This window comes from Oncorhynchus keta, chromosome 4, assembly GCF_023373465.1.
Source record: "Oncorhynchus keta strain PuntledgeMale-10-30-2019 chromosome 4, Oket_V2, whole genome shotgun sequence".
Lineage (NCBI taxonomy): Eukaryota > Metazoa > Chordata > Actinopteri > Salmoniformes > Salmonidae > Oncorhynchus > Oncorhynchus keta.
Genome location: NC_068424.1, coordinates 59,480,962 through 59,504,624, shown reverse-complemented (window position 1 = coordinate 59,504,624; position 23,663 = coordinate 59,480,962). Strand labels below are relative to the sequence as shown.

Below are 23,663 nucleotides of genomic sequence, written 5' to 3'. Positions count from 1 at the left end.
GCTTTATTAGGCTTCAGTGGGCTTTAAAGAGATTCCAGTAGGCTTCAGTAGAGATATTCCAGTAGCCTTCAGTAAGCTTCAGCAGGCTTCAGTAAAGAGATTCAAGTCTCATTTCCCTCTGTCAAAAAGACTGTTCCAGTACAGCAGAGAACAGCCCTAGGACTTAAACCAACCTCCACAAACAAACTTCCATCAAGACACTCATTAGCTAACTGAGCGAGACACTTTGTTTAAATCCTTTTTCTCTTCCAATTCACAGGAGAAACAGAAGAAAGTATGCACACTTCCAGTCAGATGCAAATGCCTCAACGAAGAAGGCTATCAGGTGTGTGTGTATGTGAGTGAGTGTCATTATGTGCATATTATTTATGAACTCCTCAAAGGTGTGTGTGTGTGTGTCAACTCACATCATGGTGACGTTAATGGACACTGCTGGGACATGTTGAAACTGTGCGCCGTCACAGTCCAGCTCCAGGTCTCTGCACTGGCACGACTCTGGAACAGCCCCCAGCACTGGAGGAGGAAGAGAGAAGACAGAGGAAGAATATGTTATTGTCTAACGCCAGAGGAGGTTGGTGGCACCTTAATTGGGGAGGACTGGCTCGTAGTAATGGCTGGACCCAAAATTTGTGGAATTGTATCAAATACATCCAACACATGGTTTCCATGTGTTTGATGACATTCCATTCACTCAGTTCCAGCCATTATTATGAGTTGTCCTCCCCTCAGCAGCCTTCTGTGTCTGATGCACATCCACGAGTCATACTGGACCAAAAAAAGATAGCAATGAAAATAAATTACAACAAGGAATTTGGACAACATTGTTGTTATAGGACTAGCGTTAAAGGGAAAATCCACTCACAAACTATCTTTCTGTATTTTCTTAATTAGTCCACCCACTGTTGATACAGTCTCAAAATGCATAGGCAAGACATTAAACTTTCAAGTTGTTGACTGCTGACATACAAAACATTTTGGGATTGTATCAACAGTGAACTAATTAAAAAAAAAGATCCGAGAGACATATGAGAGCATCAGGGACCAGTCTTACTCACTGCCTATGTACATTAGAGACAAGTGACTTGTGCTTGCTTTGCAGTTTTGCTTACAGGGGGTCACACTGTTCTTACAAAGGCTAAAATCAGAGACCTTCTGCATCGCAAACGCGTGACCCCCTGCCAGACAACGTATTTGCCCATTACTCCACCGAAAAGGTACAGATTTGATAGCACTAGCGGAGACATTTCAAGATGTGGAATGAGGTTACGGCACAATCTCAACACCGTTACAAACGGCCACAGAGAAACAATGCGAAGCTGTAATCGATTGAATTGGGGCCTCATGTCAGAGGCTGACTCGGAGGTTCCAGGAATAGACAGGATGACTGTGATTATGTTAGTAGTTTAGGTATTATTTGTCAAAGACAAGAAGTCCAGGTTCCGGCAGGACATTTTTAAATCGATAAGGGACCATGTTTGATATAGGATACAGTAAAGTGGATATCATCAGAAAAAAATCCTATATATTTGAGGGGAATTATAATCAGGCATAAAGGAATGGGAATATTAAAATATCAAGGGTATTCTAATCACGTCTTCAATTTCTGTAGTGTTGATTTCCTTTTTCATTACTAGTAGTTTTTTTGATCAGTGTCATAGAGTACACTTATATTGTGTCATGACTAAATTATGGGAAGAATGAAAATCAGCAGTCTAATATTGATGTACTGTTGAGGACACATTTGAATCATGTTCTGATGTTCAAAGAAAGAAACACCTGTAGGAACAATGACATCTAATGCAATGCATATCTAATGACTAAAATGAAGAGGAGGTTTGCATTTGACCTGAAGTGTGAAATCTCATATTCCTCACTCATTTCAAAAGTATTTTTGAAAGATGGGAAATTTGCAATTTTAAAATGTTCTTATCAGTGACCTCTGTCCTACTAACAATACATTTACTAATGGATTGAAACCCTGTAACTCTGTAACAAAGACATTTCAGAGAACATTGGATATAATCAAAGGATTATATGCACAGTCTTGGAAGAAAACAAACCTGTTTATTCAATCAGGAAACGCTTATTGCTTGTTATCTGATAGCATGTCAGTCGTGGTTAAAATTAAATTGCATTATTCCGAAACTAAATAAGGACATTTTAGGAATGTTCTAGCGAGGAGATGTCTGACTAATCCTCATCTGTTTAAAGCACTGTCTTAATGCCTCGGGGAGGCAGCCCAAATGGACCATTCGAAACCGCTAGACTTCCATCTGGCCTGTATTATTCAGTTCCAGAACCACAAACTTAAATAAATAAAGACATCTGAATGTTAGAATTGGATATTAGGGACATCAGGCGAATTGGAGTGAAGCAGTTGCTATATCAAAACTTTGCTTCAGTCGGTACGTTTTGGCTACATTCAAAGTTAGTATAGTTCAGTAAGTTTTCGTCAACATGTAAAGTTAGTATAGTTGTTCTACCTTTGACCTTACAGTACACAACAGGGTTTCAAACAACTAACTCACACATGTGGGACGAGCACAGGGTCAGTTGAAGGGTCAGCTGCAGTGCCGCGGCTCTGGAGACACTAAGAGCACGTACCTTGGATCTGAAACCCTGGCCATCTAATTGCCAGTTCAACCCCCTCATGTTTTACTGCCCTACCATCTACATGCCAGTTCAACCCCCTCATGTTTTACTGCCCTGCCATCTACATGCCAGTTCAACCCCCTCATGTTTTACTGCCCTGCCATCTACTTGACAGTTCAAACCCCTCATGTTTTACTGCCCTGCTAACTACATGCCAGTTCAATCCCCTCATGTTTTACTGCCCTGCTAACTACATGCCAGTTCAATCCCCTCATGTTTTACTGCCCTGCCATCTACATGCCAGTTCAACCCCCTCATGTTTTACTTCCCTGCCATCTACATGCCAGTTCAACCCCTCATGTTTTACTTCCCTGCCATCTACATGCCAGTTCAACCCCCTCATGTTTTACTGCCCTGCCATCTCCTTGACAGTTCAACCCCCTCATGTTTTACTGCCCTGCCATCCAGATGCCAGTTCAACACCCTCATGTTTTACTGGCTTACCCCAGGCATACAGAGTGATTTCATTGAATTAGCTAAATATAACCCGAAGGCATTGCTCACCCATGGCTGTTTAACCATTCACTAAAATATGCTATGTCAAATACATCATAAAGTATAGTAATATTCTAAGTAGCTCATCATTAATTAATGCGTATCATGGATGTATTATGAATACTTTTATAATGGCTGTGTAATAAATATTTTTATCATGGTTGTGTAATAAATACTTTTATCATGGCTGTGTAATAAATACTTTTATCATTGTTGTGTAATAAATACTTTATATACTCATGGTTTATGTAAATGACTAAAGGAGATTTACAGTATTCTCTTGGATGAATTTCTGATGTACAGTACCAGTCAAAAGTTTGGACACACCTACTCATTCAAGGATTTTTCTTTATTTTTAAAAACTTTAAAAAAATAAATTGTAGAATAACAGTGAAGACATCAAAACTATGAAATAACACATATGGAATCATGTAGGAACTCAAAAAGTGTTAAATAAATCAAAATATATTTTATATTTGAGATTCTTCAAAGTAGCCACCCTTTGCACACTCTGTAACTACCAATTGGATATTGGGGAGAAAAAGGAGTAAAAATTACCCCCTCCCCAAACAAAAATGGCTGTGCAGTGTTACCATTCCCCAAATGACCAAGTTTTCCACAAATTGTGTGTAATTTGTTAACCTGCATTATTAAAATCTGTGTTCATATGTGTTAGAAATGGAGAGTTCCTGCAAAAACTAAGTCTCCACCCTCCAAAAGGAAAATCTCAGCTAAAGCACCCCCCTTCTGATCTGTGTGGGCAGATGCAAAGAACTCAAGGTGAATCCGTTTAAGCACCGCCTTCGTCCAATCCTGATACGTTCAAATAACCAGTGACGAAAACCCACAAACCAGAACTAATGCATCTCATTATCTCATGCATCCCATTCAGTGCCGGCAGATTCTTCGGTCTACACACATAATCTGCCCACGGGAGATTAGGCATTGCTAAACCATGTTTTGAATTCTGTCGCTGTACATTTCAAAAGTGCTGAACAAATAGTAATATTGACTATGTCCATCTTAGCTTGCTAATTAATGTCTTCATCGAAATTACGGATTGCCTCTTTTGCGCTCATCATTCCCTTATGCCATAGTTTGTACATGTCAATTGTTATAGACCTATTGCTTATATCGGCCTATCTCATTAGTATCTTATTCATAATTTTAGGCAACGTTGGAAGGATTTCATTGTTTTGCTTACTTTGTGTATTATAATTAGCGCATGTGCTTTTCTTGATGAGGAGGAGATACTATATAATGTTGTTTGGTCTGTAACCATGTTTGCCAGTGACAATCTCTTCACATTCAAATATTTGTTTTCAACAAAAAGTTCAGTAATAGACACATGTAATTCCAGTTGATATTGTGATGTTTGTTATGTTTGCGCAATGCGCTGTCTGTGCGTCAGTGTATTGTATATACAAGTGGATTCTCATGATTGTATTTTCCTTCCTTTTTAGACCACATAGGCCTACTAAAATAATTTAAATAGTAAGCTAGCCGAGTCTCTCTCTCTCTCTATCTGTGTGGTGTATTTATGTGGTGACTTAAAGAAGAGTAAAGTTGAAGCCTCAACATCTTGCTGAATTTATCTTAACTAACATCTCTTTAAATGGATTTATTTTGTAAAAAAATTTACTTTTTCTCCCCAGATTTGTGATATCCAATTGGTAGTTACAGTCTTGTCCCATCACTGCAACTCCCGTACGGACTCAGGAGAGGCGAACATTGAGAGCCATGCGTCCTCCGAAACACCACCCTGCCAAGCCGCACTGCTTCTTGACACACTGCTCGCTTAACCTGGAAGCCAGCCGCACCAACGTGTCGGAGGAAACACCATACAACTGGCTACCGAAGTCAGAGGGCATGCACCCGGCCCGCCACAGGGAGTCGCTAGAGCGCAATGGAACAAGGACATCCAGGCCAGCCAAACCCTCCCCTAACCAGGAAGAGGGTGGGCCAAATGTGTGAGGCATCTAGTCTGTCCTGCTGCGGCTGGCTGGGACACAGCCTGGGATCGAACCCGGGCCTGTAGTGACTTAGAACGCTGCACCACTCGGGCGGAATCTATTTGAATTTCTGTCGGTGTCCATTTTTAAAGTGCTGAACGAATAGGCCTACCTCGTTGTGGCTATTTTGCTTGCATTTGCTTATACTTAGAGCTAATTGTTAATGATATAAGAATAAACATCATGAATTCAATTGAACATACATGTAGTAATGTTTGTGTATGGTTCAAAAGTCAAAACTCATTATGGCGTTTGTTATTATTGAAGGAGAATGCAGCTCTTATCGACTTACACAAATCCACAAGGATTTGTTAAAGTTCCCTCCATGGTGCTGAAGGAAAGCTCTGCTGTTGGGACAGCTTTATGTAGGTCCTAACAATGTGTGGGCACCTTTTGTTCCCATTATAGTGCAACTATTATGTATTCTTTAGTTTTGTGTGTTGTATAGTTGCTTTGCTAGAATGCATAAAAAAACATGTTGAATTTGCCACACCAAGAATTACATACTAAAATCACCACTGACAACAGATTCCGGGGAAAATTTGCAGAAGGGAAAGTCTATCAGTGTAGGCAGATTGATAAAACTATATTAAAGAACATGCTTTTAAATAACAATGAAATGTGAATGAAATGGATGTGGAGAGAGCAAATGGACTAGGATTGTGTTTTTCTGTCAAATACTTTTGAAGAGCACTAATTGTAGATGAGCACACCCCATATCATACACCGACTGTTATATGGACATCTGATGAAAGGCCTCATAAATGTGATTCTCTTATCATCTATTAATAACGAAAACTCATTTCCGATGCCGTGACATTTTGCATTGTGCACTGATTGGCAACAACTAAAGACATAATTATGTCCCTATAAATGCTTTCACTTTGAAACATCCAGATAAGTAATATCCATCTTCATATCCATGCCCAAAAGTAATGAACATGGTTAGTTTGAGAAAAATATTAGATTTTGGGACCTATTGAAGGTAAAACAACTGAAGGAGTCATATTGCTCCAGACAGTGGAGGACTCCTTTCATTATTAATTTCTATCATATTTTATGACCATTTTGCTCTAATGTTCATTGAAAAAGACATATTTGACCATATCACTTCAAGACAATAACAATGAATAAACCTGTGTGTGGCCTTTCAAACCTGAGTGTGTAATAACCTTCTGGTGAATCTTCTGTTGAATCTGACAATTAATCTTGATGGTTGTACAGTCATCTCAATTAAAACTGAAGGACCACGGCGTTACTCTGGACCCTGATCTATCTTTTGATTAACATATCAAGACAGTTTCAGGGACAGGATTTTTCCATCTACGTAACATTGCAAAAATCAGAAACTTTCTGTCCAAAAAAGTTTCAGAAAAATGAATCCATGCTTTTGTTACGTCTAGGTTAGACTACGGCAATGCTCTACTTTCCGGCTACCCAGATAAATCACTAAATAAACTTCAGTGACTGCTAAATACAGCTGCTAGAATCCTGACTAGAACCCCAAAATTTGATCATATTACTCCAGTGCTAGCCTCCCTAAACTGGCTTCCTGTTAAGGCAAGGGCTGATTTCAAGGTTTTACTGCTAACCTACAAAGCACTACATGGGTTTGCTCCTACCTATTTTTCCGATTTGGTCCTGCCGTACAAATCAACATGTAAGCTACGGTGTCACGTCCGTCTTAAGGAGGAGACCAAGGCGCGCGTGGTAAGCGTACATTCTTAATTTATTAAAAGAATGAACACTGAAACAAACTAACAAAATAACAAACAACCAAACGAACCGTGAAGCTATACACATGAGTGCTAACAGGCAACTACACATAGACAAGAACCCACAAAATACCCAAGGGAATATGGCTACCTAAACATGGTCCCCAATCAGAGACAACGATAAACAGCTGCTTCTGATTGGGAATCAATTCAGGTCACCATAAACATACAAATACCGAGATTTACAAAACCCTCTAGATATACAAAACCCCATAGACAATACAAAAACTAACATACCCACCCTAGTCACACTCTGACCTAACCAAAATAATAAAGAAAACAAAGATGACTAAGGTCAGGGCGTGACATACGGTCACAATACCCAGGCCTCCTAATTATCCCTGGAATTTCTAAGCAAACAGCTGAAGGCAGGGTTTTCTCCTATAAAGCTAAATTTTTATGGAATGGTCTGCCTACCCATGTGAGACGCAGACTCGGTCTCGACCTTTAAGGTCATCTCTTCAGTAGATCATATGATTGAGTGTAGTCTGGCCCATGAGTGTGAAGGTGAACGGAAAGGAGCAACGAACCGCCATTGCTGTCTCTGCCTGACCGGTTCGAATCTCTCCACTGGGATTCTCTGCCTCTAACCCTATTACAGGGGCCGAGCCACTGGCTTACTGGTGCTCTTCCATGCCTTCCCTAGGAGGGGTGCGTCACTTGAGTGGGTTGTTTCGCTGACGTGGTCTTCCTGTCTGGTTTGGCGCCCCCCCTTGGGTTGTGCCGTGGCGGAGATCTTTGTGGGCTTTACTCGGCCTTGTCTCAGGATGGTAAGTTGGTTGTTGAAGATATCCCTCTAGTGGTGTGGGGGCTGTGCTTTGGCAAAATGGGTGGGGTTATATCCTGCCTGTTTGGCCCTGTCCGGGGATATCATCGGATGGGGCCACAGTGTCTCCTGACCTCTCCTGTCTCAGCCTCCAGTATTTATGCTGCAGTTGTTTATGTAGGGGGGCTAGGGTCAGTCTGTTATATCTTGTGTATTTCTCCTGTCTTATCCGGTGTCCTGTGTGAACTAAAGTATGCTCTCTCTAATTATCTCTTTCTTTCTCTTTCTTTCTCTCTCTCGGAGGACCTGAGCCCTAGGACCATGCCTCAGGACTACCTGGCATGATGACAACCTGGCTGTGCTGCTGCTCTAGTTTCAACTCTTCTGCCTGCGGCTATGGAACCCTGACCTGTTCACAGGACGTGCTACCGGTCCCAGACCTGTTGCTTTCAACTCTCTAGAGACAGCAGGAGCGGTAGAGATACTCTCAATGATCGGCTATGAAAAGCCAACTGACATTTACTCCCAAGGTGCTGACCTGTTGCTACTGTGATTATTATTATTTGACCATGCTGGTCATTTATGAATATTTGAACATCTTGGCCATGTTCTGTTATAATCTCCACCTGGTACAGCCAGAAGAGGACTGGCCACCCCACATATGCTCTCTCTAATTCTCTCTTTCTTTCTCTCTCTCGGAGGACCTGAGCCCTAGGACCATGCCCCAGGACTACCTGACATAATGACTCCTTGCTGTCCCCAGTCCACCTGACCGTGCTGCTGCTCCAGTTTCAACTGTTCTGCCTTATTATTATTCGACCATGCTGGTAATTTATGAACATTTGAACATCTTGGCCATGTTCTGTTATAATCTCCACCTGGCACAGCCAGAAGAGGACTGGCCACCCCACATAGCCTGGTTCCTCTCTAGGTTTCTTCCTAGGTTTTGGCCTTTCGAGGGAGTTTTTCCTAGCCACAGTGCTTCTACACCTGCATTGCTTGCTGTTTGGGGTTTTAGGCTGGGTTTCTGTACAGCACTTTGAGATATCAGCTGATGTACAAAGGGCTATATATAAATACATTTGATTTGATTTGATTTGGTTAGTGGGGTTGTCTAGAAAAGTCTATGGTTGCCTGGAGTGGTTCTCAATCAGAGGCAGGTGTTTATTGTTGTCTCTGATTGGGAACCATATTTAGGCAGCCATATTCTTTGAGTGTTTCGTGGGTGATTGTTCCTGTCTCTGTGTATGTTTGCACCAGATAGGGCTGTTTCGGTTTTTTCACGTTACGTTTATTGTTTTGTATTGTATCGTCATTATCTTTATTAAAGATGTATGAAGATAACCACGCTGCATTTTGGTCCTCCTCTCCTTCATCGGAAGAAAGCCTTAACAATTTGCTTGGTAGTAATTCCTCTCAGGAAGTCTTCAAGAAATGTTCCTCTAGACTGCTGAATTGTGAAGTTATAAAACTGCCACAAAAATATGGATGGATATTTGTTTTATTCAAACCTACTGATCTAGTAGGTAGGTTGTCATTCTGCACTAATATACTTGCTCATTGGTTCTTGAATACATTTTACCCAACTTACCTGTCAAAAGCATAATGGATATTGGAACAAGGCAAGGCAGAGTACACTGACTAGCCCTTTCCTGCAGTCAAATGACCTAGTGGCCTCATGGGTGGAATGTGATTAATATTTTCACAATTATTAATCAAAAAAATATTAACAACAAAAATCTGGTGTTTCTATGTCAAACGGTTTTGTTATATTTCAGTCTTCTGTGATTGTAACGAGTGCGCTGCACTGCGAGTTGGGAAGCAAGTACAGGGAGCGAATATTTAATAAATAAATGGAACATAATACAAAACAAGAAACACGAACAGCACACATGAAACTGAAACAATAACGCCTGGGGAAGGAACCAAAGGGAGTGACAGTAATAGGGCAGGTAATCAAGGAGGTGATGGAGTCCAGGTGAGTGTCATGAGGCACTGATGCGTGTGACGATGGTGACAGGTGTGCGCAATAATCAGCAGCCTGTTGACCTAGAGGCTGGAGAGGGAGCACACGTGACAGTACCCACTCCTTGATGCGCGGCTCCAGCCGCAGGACGCCAACCAAAATTACGATCTTGGGGATCAGGAGTGGACCGGTCACCTCTGCTGAAGAGCGGAAACCTGTCGATCCGGCTGAGGCATGGGAGTATGGCAGCCTAGAGCGCCGTAGAGAGCATACGTGACAGTACCACCTCCCCGGGAAGAAGCTCCAGCTGCAGGATGCCAACCAAAGGGACGATCCCGGGGATCAGGAGTGGACCGGTCGCCTCTGCTGAGGGACAGAAACCTGGCAAACCGGTTGAGCCGTGAGAGCCTAACGAACCGGTTGAAAACTCCCCAGGTGCGTCGGCCTGAGGCATGGGAACCTGTCGAGCCAGCTGAGGCATGGGAACCTGTCGAGCCAGCTGAGGCATGGGAACCTGTCGAGCCAGCTGAGGCATGGGAGCCTATCGAGCCAGCTGAGGCATGGGAGCCTATCAATCCCGCTGAGGTATGGAAATCTGTCGAGCCAGCTGAGGCAGGGGAACCGGTCGAGGCTTGGGAACCCGTCAAGCCAGCTGAGGCGTGAGAGTCTGACGAACCGGCTGAGGCCGACCTAGTAGCTCCAGTACTGACACCCGGACCCGACATCACCCTCAACACAAAAACAAAACAAACACTCACTGACGCTTCCCTTTGGTGAGGCGTTATTCTGTAAGGAGTGCGCTGAGAGTCAGGAAGCAAGTACAGGGAGTGAATATCTAATAAATAAATGGAACATAACACAAAACAAGACACACGAACAGCACACAGACATGAAACAGAAACAAAAACAATAACGCCTGGGGAAGGAACCAAAGGGAATGACATAAATAGGGCAGGTAATCAAGGAGGAGATGGAGTCCAGATGACTGTCATGAGGCGCTGATGCACGTGACAATGGTGACAGGTGTACGTGACGATGGTGACAGGTGTACGCAATAATCAGCAGCCTGGTGACCTAGAGGCTGGAGAGGGAGCACATGTGACAGTTATGCACAGTACAAGTCATAAGTTTGGACACACCTACTCATTCAAGGGTTTTTCTTTATTTTTACTATTTTCTTCATTGTAGAATAATAGTGAAGACATCAAAACTATTAAATAACACATATGGAAGCATGTAGTATCCAAAAAAGTGTTAAACAACTCAAAATATATGTAATATTCTTCAAAGTAGCCACCCTTTGCCTTGATGACAGCTTTGCATACCCTTGGCATTCTCTCAACCAGCTTCATGAGGTAGTCAGCTGGGATGCATTTTAATTAACATATATGCCTTGTTAAAAGTTAATTTGTGTAATTTCATTCCTTTCTAATGCATTTGAACCAATCAGTTGTGTTCTGACAAGATAGGGGTTGTGTACAGATGATAGCCCTATTTGGTAAAATACCAAGTCCATATTATGGCAAGAACAGCTCAAATAAGCAAAGAGAAATGACAGTCCATCATGAATGTCAGTCAATGCGGAAAATTTAAAGAACTTTGAACGTTTCTTTAAGCGCAGTTGCAAAAACCATCAAGCGCTATGATGAAACTGGTCTCATGAGGACCGTCACAGGAAAGGAAGACCCAGAGTTACCTCTGCCACGGAGTTAAAGTTACCAGCCTCAGAAATTGCATCCCAAATAAATGCTTCACAGAGTTCAAGTAACAGACACATCATAACATCAACTGTTCAGAGGAGACTGTGAATCAGGCCTTCGTGGTTCAATTGCTGCAAAAGAAACCAATACTAATGGACACCAATAAGAAGAGACTTGCTTGGGCTAAGAAACACGAGAAATGGACATTAGACCGGTGGAACTCTGTCCTTTGGTCTGATGAGTCCAAATTTCAGATATTTGGTCCCAATCGCTGTGTCTTTGTGAGACACAGAATAGGTGAACGGATGATCTCTGCATTGTGTGGTTTCCACCGTGAAGCATGGAGGAGGAGGCGTGATGGTGTGGGGGTGCTTTGCTGGTGACACTGTTAGTGATTTATTTAGAATTCAAGGCACCCTTAACCAGCATGTCTACCACAGCATTCTGCAGCGATACGCCATCTCATCTGGTTTGCGCTTGTGGGACTATCATTTGTTTTTCAACAGGAGAATGACCCAACACACCTCCAGGCTGTTTAAGGGCTATTTGACCAAGAAGGAGAGTGCTGCATCAGATGACCTCAACCCAGTTGAGATGGTTTGGGATTTGGATCGCAGAGTGAAAGAAAAGCAGCCAACACATGCTCAGCATATGTGGGAACTCCTTCAAGACTGTTGGAAAAGCATTCCTGTTGAAGCTGGTTGAGAGAATGCCAAGAGTGTGAAAAGCTGTCAAAGGGTGGCTACTTTGAAGCATATAAAATATACAATATCTTGATTTGTTTAACACTTTTTTGGTTACTACATGATTCTGTGTTATTTCATAGTAGTGGTGTCTTCACTATTATTCTACAATGTAGAAAATAGTAAAAATAAAGAAAAACCCTTGAATGAGTAGGTGTGTCCAAACTTTTGACTGGTACTGTATATTAAGTGTAATATTGGGATGCAAACTCTAAATATCTTTATCTGACATGGTACAGGTGTCTTTTTTTTAAATGAACAGTCTTCTCATGTGTTCTGCTAGTATATCTTCAACTTCTATGTCTACCTGTTCTGGTCCCTAACTCTGGCCTTCTATTTGTGTATACTTTTATAACAATGTTGATTTTGTTAAAGACTACCAAGAAACACTCTGTGTGACCCTGATTTAGCCCCATGCAGTAAAAGGATAACTTTCATATACTTACAGCATTTATCGGACTTCGTCCCGATGTCGATGATGGGCATCCCAAAATACTTGTCAAAAAGATGGGGCCATCCGTTGTTATCTCCTAGGAAACAAAATATCAACACATTATTATACTGATCAGAAATAATACAAACCCTACAGCAAACATCAATGTTGTACCATACCTTTATTAATAATTTAGACGTGCAGGCCAAGGTGTCAATTAATGCCTTCTACAAGACAGCAGGAATAAACTACTTTCAGCCTGGCATCAACTTGATATCCATAACCCAGCCAGTAGGCTTCAAGTTTTGACACTGTAGATTCTCCCTCAATAAGTCTGGGGCTTAGCCTTGATGTCAATCTGTTTCTACTCTCTTGCCAACTCCTTATGGAGCTGCCATGTTTGGCTTGACAATGACAGCAATGAAGTTGGCAGGAACATTAACAGATCTGGGGCCAGGCTTTCCAGGGCTCATTCGTTGAACCATGAGAAGATAAATAGATTGCCTATTTCGGTAGATCAATCTGGAATGAAGTTTAGGTTTGCCGATATAAATACTACATGCTTTTAGGTCAATCCATCTCAATAGATCTGTTTAAAAAAATTAGACACAGAAAGAAGTAATTATGTTTACAAGGAAAGTGTGTCATTTCTAACAGCTTCCTCATTACCAGTGCAAATGGATGAGCTGTTTTAGCTGCCTTCCAACCGAATGCAGCATCATCAATCACAAGTGTCACAGATTTCAAAAGTTGATTTTCTGCTTCAGTGATAACATTCAAGTTAGGGCCTTAAAGCTATGGGCTTTCTTTGGCTATTTGCTATGGGGATCAGTATGGTCTTTTAGTGAGTAACAACCTCCTCTGTATCCTGGCTTCACGCACCAGTTTTATGCCCAAATGGATGTGACATACTTTGATAATACAACTCTTACATCCTACTCATATTAATTAGACCAATAGAACCCTTCCATGTAGTTTCTGAGTGAAATACCTTCCTCAACCCATATCACGTCGCATGGCTGAACTGCTGAGCTCTTCGCATGATTAAAATGGTAGCTACCCAGTAGAGTTTGCACTACGGAATATCAATAGTCGACCTTTAAAATATCATCATGACATGGAGGCTGAATCTCATCATGTGTCAGGTGAAAGTGTACTGTTCAACAACAGTCGAAATCAATCAGCAAATGCATTTTTTAAGCCATATGTCAATTATTTGCGACGTGAGCAACTATTTCCCTGTTTTGTTGAGCTAAACTTATTTTAAGGTTTTTAATAAGTTCCAGTGTTTGTGGGCTTGGCTGCTATACGTTCAGTAACATTTTTTAAATCAAGGTATACCATTCAACAACAGATTTCTAAAACACATATATTCAAGTTATTATTTCCAACATGTGGAACTATTTAATTTTCTTTGTTGAGGTAAACTTATTTGAAGGTTTATAAAGAGATGCAATCCCAGTGTATTTGCTATTAGGTTCAATAAATTCCCTGTGGAGAGCACGGTCACAAATACATTATTTAATTATGAAAATATCATGCAAGGCCACTTATACTCAATACTAACATGTGATTGGGATTTGCATACTCATATGGTGTATAGAGACACATTCACACACACTGGCAGTGCTGAAACAACATTAAACTCTACTGCTATGGAAACCTGTGTCACCTTCTCAAATAGTGTCAGACATCCTTTCAAAACCAAGTAATATTAAAGTTATGAGTGACTGTCATCAGAATGTTGTGTTTTTCCTCATCTAAAGATTTAATAAACTCAGTCTTATTCATTCCAAACTTTTAATTCAATATAGTCATATCAGTGACTTCCTGGCCCATGGCATAAAAACAGCAAATCAATGCACTGTAAGGGGCTAAAAATTAATTAAGGGTTGATTTTGCAAACACGGGCACTTTTGGATGTTAAATGTTTTGAAAATGAAACCTCTTGAAAATGCTCTTTATCTATCTGAATATTTTCTTCACTCTGTCTGGAAACAAGATCTAACGGTGGCAGACACCATACTTAAGAATATACAGATTTTTATCGATTTTTCCAAATGCCCAAGCAGAAATAACATTACCACCACATCATAAAATGTGCGATTTTAGATGAAAAGGGAATTACATAAATCATGACTAAGGTATTTTATATAACACTTCACATGATCTGTTTTTACTATTTGGAAGTTTTAAATCAAATCGAATCTAATTTTATTTGTCACATACACATGGTTAGCAGATGTTAATGTGAGTGTAGCGAAATGCTTGTGCTTCTAGTTCCGACAATGCAGTAATAACCAACGAGTAATCTAGCTAACAATTCCAAAACTACTACCTTATACACACAAGTGTAAAGGGATAAAGAATATGTACATAAAGATATATGAATGAGTGATGGTACAGAGCGGCATACGCAAGATGCAGTAGATGGTATCGAGTACAGTATATACATATGAGATGAGTATGTAAACAAAGTGGCATAGTTAAAGTGGCTAGTGATACATGTATTACATAAAGATGCAGTAGATTATATAGAGTACAGTACATACGTATACATATGAGATAAATCATGTAGGGTATGTAAACATTATATTAAGTAGCATTGTTTAAAGTGGCTAGTGATATATTTTACATCAATTCCCATCAATTCCCATTATTAAAGTGGCTGGAGTTGAGTCAGTGTGTTGGCAGCAGCCACTCAATGTTAGTGGTGGCTGTTTAACAGTCTGATGGCCTTGAGATAGAAGCTGTTTTTCAGTCTCTCGGTCCCAACTTTGATGCACCTGTACTGACCTCGCCTTCTGGATGGTAGCGGGGTGAACAGGCAGTGGCTCGGGTGGTTGTTGTCCTTGATGATCTTTATGGCCTTCCTGTGACATCGGGTGGTGTAGGTTGCCTGGAGGGCAGGTAGTTTGCCCCCGGCGATGCGTTGTGCAGACCTCACTACCCTCTGGAGAACCTTACGGTTGTGGGCGGAGCAGTTGCCGTACCAGGCGATGCTCTTGATTGTGCATCTGTAGAAGTTTGTGAGTGCTTTTGGTGACAAGCCGAATTTCTTCAGCCTCCTGAGGTTGAAGAGGCGCTGCTGCGCCTTCTTCACGATGCTGTCTGTGTGGGTGGACCAATTCAGTTTGTCTGTGATGTGTACGCCGAGGAACTTAAAACTTACTACCCTCTCCACTACTGTTCCATCGATGTGGATAGGGGGGTGTTCCCTCTGCTGTTTCCTGAAGTCCACAATAATCTCCTTAGTTTTGTTGACGTTGAGTGTGAGGTTATTTTCCTGACACCACACTCCGAGGGCCCTCACCTCCTCCCTGTAGGCCGTCTCATCGTTCTTGGTAATCAAGCCTACCACTGTTGTGTCGTCCGCAAACTTGATGATTGAGTTGGAGGTGTCCGTAGCCACGCAGTCGTGGGTGAACAGGGAGTACAGGAGAGGGCTCAGAACGCACCCTTGTGGGGCCCCAGTGTTCAGGATCAGCGGGGTGGAGATGTTGTTACCTACCCTCACCACCTGGGGGTGGCCCCTCAGGAAGTCCAGTACCCAGTTGCCCAGAGCGGGGTCGAGACCCAGGGTCTCGAGCTTGATGACGAGTTTGGAGGGTACGATGGTGTTAAATGCTGAGCTGTAGTCGATGAACAGCATTCTCACATAGGTATTCCTCTTGTCCAGATGGGTTAGGGCAGTGTGCAGTGTAGTTGAGATTGCATCGTCTGTGGACCTATTTGGGCGGTAAGCAAATTGGAGTGGGTCTAGGGTGTCAGGTAGGGTGGAGGTGATATGGTCCTTGACTAGTCTCTCAAAGCACTTCATGATGACGGAGGTGAGTGCTACGGGGCGGTAGTCATTTAGCTCAGTTACCTTAGCTTTCTTGGGAACAGGAACAATGGTGTCCCTCTTGAAGCATGTGGGAACAGCAAACTGGGATAGGGATATGAATATGTCTGTAAACACACCAGCCAGCTGGTCTGCGCATGCTCTGAGGGCGCGGCTGGGGATGCCGTCTGGGCCTGCAGCCTTGCGAGGGTTAACACGTTTAAATGTTTTACTCACCTCGGCTGCAGTGAAGGAGAGTCCGCATGTTTTGGTTGCGGGCCATGTCAGTGGCACAGTATTGTCCTCAAAGCGGGCAAAAAAGTTATTTAGTCTGCCTGGGAGCAAGGCATCCTGGTCCGTGACTGGGCTGGTTTTCTTTTTGTAATCCGTGATTGACTGTAGACCCTGCCACATACCTCTTGTGTCTGAGCCGTTGAATTGCGATTCTACTTTGTCTCTATACTGATGCTTAGCTTGTTTGATTGCCTTGCGGAGGGAATAGCTACACTGTTTGTATTCGGTCATGTTTCCGGTCAACTTGCCCTGATTAAAAGCAGTGGTTCACGCTTTCAGTTTCACGCGAATGCTGCCATCAATCCACGGTTTCGTATTCGTCAATGTTGTTGTCTGACGCAATACGAAACATATCCTAGTCCACGTGATGGAAGCAGTCTTGGAGCGTGGAATCAGATTGGTCGGACCAGCGTTGAACAGACCTCAGCGCGGGAGCTTCTTGTTTTAGCTTCTGTCTGTATGCAGGGAGCAACAAAATGGAGTCGTGGTCAGCTTTTCCGAAAGGAAAGCGGGGGAGGGCCTTATATGCATCGCGGAAGTTAGAATAACAATGATCCAGGGTTTTACCAGCCCTGGTTGCGCAATCGATATGCTGATACAATTTAGGGAGTCTTGTTTTCAGATTAGCCTTGTTAAAATCCCCAGCTGCAATGAATGCAGCCTCAGGATATATGGATTCCAGTTTGCAAAGAGTCAAATAAATTTCGTTCAGAGCCATCGATGTGTCTTGCTTGGGGGGGGAATATATACGGCTGTGATTATAATCGAAGAGAATTCCCTTGGTAGATAATGCGGTCGACATTTGATTGTGAGGAATTCTAAATCAGGTGAACAGAAGGACTTGAGTTCCTGTATGTGGTTGTGACCACACCACGTCTCGTTAACCATAAAGCATACGCCCCCGCCCCTCTTCTTACCAGAAAGATGTTTGTTTCTGTCGGCGAGATGCGTGGACAAACCAGCTGGCTGCACCGACTCCGATAGCGTCTCTCGAGTGAGCCAGGTTTCCGTGAAGCAAAGAACGTTACAGTCTCTGATGTCCCTCTGGAATGCTACCCTTGCTCGGATTTCATCAACCTTGTCGTCAAGAGACTGGACATTGGCGAGTAATATGCTAGGGAGTGGCGCGCGATGTGCCCGTCTCCGGAGCATGACCAGAAGACCGCTTCGTTTGCCTCTTTTACAACGTCGTTGTTTTGGGTCGCCGGCTGGGATCCATTCCGTTGTCCTTAATTATATGTTTTCATCATTGTCAAGTCTAAATGTCTATATATGCCTTGATGATACTCAGAAACATGTATTTACCAAATCAAAATGTTAATATTTTAATTCCTAAAATAATGTATCTTAATAACATGCATATAAGGTTCACATATGGGAAAAATCATCAATATCAAAATATCAATTGTAATTTAATACAGACTTTCCATAAAAATATGTACCGTGATGGAAATAACTTAACATTGTGGTAATGACAGTCTGTTGGAAATTACATTTCATATAAAACAACTGATGAAAAATAAAAATGTCTCACAGTTATACATGTTTAATGTATGAACTAATACATTTGGGAATGACATTTTTACAGTATTTGGTCATAAATAGCAGGGATTCTAGCATGCTATCTCCAGTTGAAGAGCTAGCATACAATTTATCCTAAATACGCATAATTAAAACATAATTTCTAAAATCTTACATCATTTAATGAAATTATAGCCTAATTGGTAATGACGTACAATAAAATATTATCTTCTCAAGTCGTATTTACCTTTATTTTTCTATCCTTTCCCGGCATAAACATGTGAATCTCCTCCATGACATCCATGTGCTCCAGTCACTATTTACATTCATGGTAACCAAGAACACAAACTTTTGAAAAAACGTTATTATCATGTAATCCGCTTGTCGTTGTGGTAATGACCCAAAACTTAGACACGACTGTATTGTATTAAAAAAAATGAACAAGTGGCTTATACACATCTAATATGTATATAGATTCCATTTATTTGAATATTTTTTTAAACAGATGCATTAAATATTTTCTAATTTTAAAGACCTTTGTAAGTGTAATACTGTACATAGTAGAGAAATGAAAGTCTTGAGGGTGTTTAAGGTGGAATATTAAATCACCACCGTTCTCCTTATAACTCATTTTAATAGCAAACGTAATTCAATGAACAAAGGTTAACATCTCTGAGGTTGTTCCCACACAGACAGTTTGTAGACACTGATCTTAGAAACTGATGCTGTATCCTTCTGCAGCCCATGTTATTTTAGACATTCCCCAACGTTTTCACGAAACAAGACAATCCATAAATTCTTTAGCGACCCCTGGTGTCTGAACGTATTTTGCCGTCTTGCTGATCTCGCTCTTTTCCCTCTTGCCTTTGGAGAGAGCGTCCACGAACTGAGAACTTTGGAGCAGAAAGAAACCTAGAAATATTGAACATTGATAACTTACTGGAAACAAAGTTGTAAAGTATATCTTTACACACACACACACACACACACACACACACACACACACACACACACACACACACACACACACACACACACACACACACACACACACACACACTACATTAGCTGCAGACAGACACTGAGGCACCCAACCCGACCCTAAATGATTTGGTTTGGGGCCATCTTTCATCTTGTCAAAACAGTAGTTGGGCTCATCTGGGCCACAGCAAAAAGACACTTCCAAACCGTTTTGCTTTGAAAAATGTTTCTTCAATATTAATATTGACAGGAGAGTATCATGAAAAAAGTTTATTTAATATTAATGTTGACAGGAGAGTATGATGAAAAATGTTTCTCCAATATTAATGTTGACAGGAGAGTATGATGAAAAAAGTTTATTTAATATTAATGTTGACAGGAGAGTATGATGAAAAATGTTTATTTAATATTAATATTGACAGGAGAGTATCATGAAAAATGTTTATTTAATATTAATGTTGACAGGAGAGTATGATGAAAAATGTTTCTCCAATATTAATGTTGACAGGAGAGTATGATGAAAAAAGTTTATTTAATATTAATGTTGACAGGAGAGTATGATGAAAAATGTTTCTCTAATATTAATGTTGACAGGAGAGTATGATGATTTTTTTTCTTTAATATTAATGTTGACAGGAGAGTATGATGAAAAATGTTTCTCCAATATTAATGTTGACAGGAGAGTATGATGAAAAATGTTTCTTTAATATTAATGTTGACAGGAGAGTGTGATGAAAAATGTTTCTTTAATATTAATGTTGACAGGAGAGTATGATGAAAAATGTTTCTCCAATATTAATGTTGACAGGAGATTATGATGAAAATGTTTTCTTTAATATTAATGTTGACAGGAGAGTATGATGAAAAATGTTTCTTTAATATTAATGTTGACAGGAGAGTATGATGACTTTGTATGATGAAAAATGTTTCTTTAATATTAATGTTGACAGGAGAGTATGATGAAAAATGTTTCTTTAATATTAATGTTGACAGGAGTGTATGATGAAAAATGTTTCTTTAATATTAATGTTGACAGGAGAGTATGATGAAAAATGTTTCTCCAATATTAATGTTGACAGGAGATTATGATGACATTTTTTTCTTTAATATTAATGTTGACAGGAGAGTATGATGAAAAATGTTTCTTTAATATTAATGTTGACAGGAGAGTATGATGACTTTGTATGATGAAAAATGTTTCTTTAATATTAATGTTGACAGGAGAGTATGATGAAAAATGTTTCTCCAATATTAATGTTGACAGGAGAGTATGATGAAAAATGTTTCTTTAATATTAATGTTGACAGGAGAATATGATTTAAAAAAATCTTTAATATTAATGTTGACAGGAGAGTATGATGAAAAATGTTTCTTTAATATTAATGTTGACAGGAGAATATGATTTAAAAAAATCTTTAATATTAATGTTGACAGGAGAGTATGATGAAAAATGTTTCTTCAATATTAATGTTGACAGGAGATTATGATGACATTTTTTTCTCCAATATTAATGTTGACAGGAGAGTATGATGAAAAACGTTTCTTTAATATTAATGTAGACAGGAGAGTATGATGACTTTTTTTTCTTTAATATTAATGTTGACAGGAGAGTATGATGAAAAATGTTTCTTTAATATTAATGCTGACAGGAGAGTATGATGATTTTTTTTTCTTTAATATTAATGTTGACAGGAGAGTATGATGAAAAATGTTTCTTTAATATTAATGTTGACAGGAGAGTATGATGAAAAATGTTTCTTTAATATTAATGTTGACAGGAGAGTGTGATGAAAAATGTTTCTTTAATATTAATGTTGACAGGAGAGTATGATGAAAAATGTTTCTTTAATATTAATGTTGACAGGAGAGTATGATGAAAAATGTTTCTTTAATATTAATGTTGACAGGAGAGTATGATGACTTTGTATGATGAAAAATGTTTCTTTAATATTAATGTTGACAGGAGAGTATGATGAAAAATGTTTCTTTAATATTAATGTTGACAGGAGTGTATGATGAAAAATGTTTCTTTAATATTAATGTTGACAGGAGAGTATGATGAAAAATGTTTCTTTAATATTAATGTTGACAGGAGAGTATGATGAAAAATGTTTCTTTAATATTAATGTTGACAGGAGATTATGATGAAAAATGTTTCTTCAATATTAATGTTGACAGGAGAGTATGATGAAAAATGTTTCTTTAATATTATGGTTGACAGGAGAGTATGATGAAAACTGTTTCTCTAATATTAATGTTGACAGGAGAGTATGATGAAAAATGTTTCTTTAATATTAATGTTGACAGGAGAGTATGATGAAAAATGTTTCTTTAATATTAATGTTGACAGCAGAGTATGATGACTTTGTATGATGAAAAATGTTTCTTTAATATTAATGTTGACAGGAGAGTATGATGAAAAATATTTCTTTAATATTAATGTTGACAGGCGAGTATGATGACTTTGTATGATGAAAAATGTTTCTTTAATATTAATGTTGACAGGAGAGTATGATGAAAAATGTTTCTTTAATATTAATGTTGACAGCAGAGTATGATGACTTTGTATGATGAAAAATGTTTCTTTAATATTAATGTTGACAGGAGAGTATGATGAAAAATGTTTCTTTAATATTAATGTTGACAGCAGAGTATGATGACTTTGTATGATGAAAAATGTTTCTTTAATATTAATGTTGACAGGAGAGTATGATGAAAAATGTTTCTCCAATATTAATGTTGACAGGAGAGTATGATGAAAAATGTTTCTTTAATATTAATGTTGACAGGAGAATATGATAAAAAATGTTTCTTTAATATTAATGTTGACAGGAGAGTATGATGAAAAATGTTTCTTTAATATTAATGTTGACAGGATGACTTTGTATGATGAAAAATGTTTCTCCAATATTAATGTTGACAGGAGAGTATGATGAAAAATGTTTCTTTAATATTAATGTTGACAGGAGAATATGATAAAAAAAAAACTTTAATATTAATGTTGACAGGAGAGTATGATGAAAAATGTTTCTTTAATATTAATGTTGACAGGAGAGTATGATGAAAAATGTTTCTTTAATATTAATGTTGACAGGAGAGTATGATGACTTTGTATGATGAAAAATGTTTCTTTAATATTAATGTTGACAGGGAGAGTATGATGAAAAATGTTTCTTTAATATTAATGTTGACAGGAGTGTATGATGAAAAATGTTTCTTTAATATTAATGTTGACAGGAGAGTATGATGAAAAATGTTTCTTTAATATTAATGTTGACAGGAGAGTATGATGAAAAATGTTTCTTTAATATTAATGTTGACAGGAGATTATGATGAAAAATGTTTCTTTAATATTAATGTTGACAGGAGAGTATGATGAAAAATGTTTCTTTAATATTATGGTTGACAGGAGAGTATGATGAAAACTGTTTCTCTAATATTAATGTTGACAGGAGAGTATGATGAAAAATGTTTCTTTAATATTAATGTTGACAGGAGAGTATGATGAAAAATGTTTCTTTAATATTAATGTTGACAGCAGAGTATGATGACTTTGTATGATGAAAAATGTTTCTTTAATATTAATGTTGACAGGAGAGTATGATGAAAAATATTTCTTTAATATTAATGTTGACAGGCGAGTATGATGACTTTGTATGATGAAAAATGTTTCTTTAATATTAATGTTGACAGGAGAGTATGATGAAAAATGTTTCTTTAATATTAATGTTGACAGCAGAGTATGATGACTTTGTATGATGAAAAATGTTTCTTTAATATTAATGTTGACAGGAGAGTATGATGAAAAATGTTTCTTTAATATTAATGTTGACAGGAGAGTATGATGACTTTGTATGATGAAAAATGTTTCTTTAATATTAATGTTGACAGGAGTGTATGATGAAAAATGTTTCTCCAATATTAATGTTGACAGGAGAGTATGATGAAAAATGTTTCTTTAATATTAATGTTGACAGGAGAATATGATAAAAAAAATCTTTAATATTAATGTTGACAGGAGAGTATGATGAAAAATGTTTCTTTAATATTAATGTTGACAGGAGAGTATGATGAAAAATGTTTCTCCAATATTAATGTTGACAGGAGAGTATGATGAAAAATGTTTCTTTAATATTAATGTTGACAGGAGAATATGATAAAAAAAAATCTTTAATATTAATGTTGACAGGAGAGTATGATGAAAAATGTTTCTTTAATATTAATGTTGACAGGAGAATATGATAAAAAAAAATCTTTAATATTAATGTTGACAGGAGAGTATGATGAAAAAGGTTTCTTTAATATTAATGTTGACAGGTGATTATGATGACATTTTTTTCTCTAATATTAATGTTGACAGGAGATTATGATGAAAAATGTTTCTTCAATATTAATGTTGACAGGAGAGTATGATTAAAAATGTTTCTTTAATATTAATGTTGACAGGAGAGTATGATGATTTTTTTCTTTAATATTAATGTTGACAGGAGAGTATGATGAAA

General features: G+C 38.8%; 1 protein-coding gene across 2 annotated transcripts in view; it reads right to left on the bottom strand.

Moving 5' to 3' along the window:
* The window catches only part of LOC118375338 (relaxin receptor 1-like), a 93,712-nt gene that overhangs the window by 25,946 nt on the left and 44,103 nt on the right, over positions 1–23,663 (bottom strand). For both annotated transcript variants that reach the window (XM_052511378.1, XM_052511374.1), the window contains exons 3-4: positions 12,556–12,639; positions 408–513 (exon numbers count right to left, since the gene is read on the bottom strand). In XM_052511378.1, coding sequence (XP_052367338.1) covers positions 408–513; positions 12,556–12,639 — 190 coding nt within the window. The remainder of the gene's footprint in view (positions 1–407; positions 514–12,555; positions 12,640–23,663) is intronic.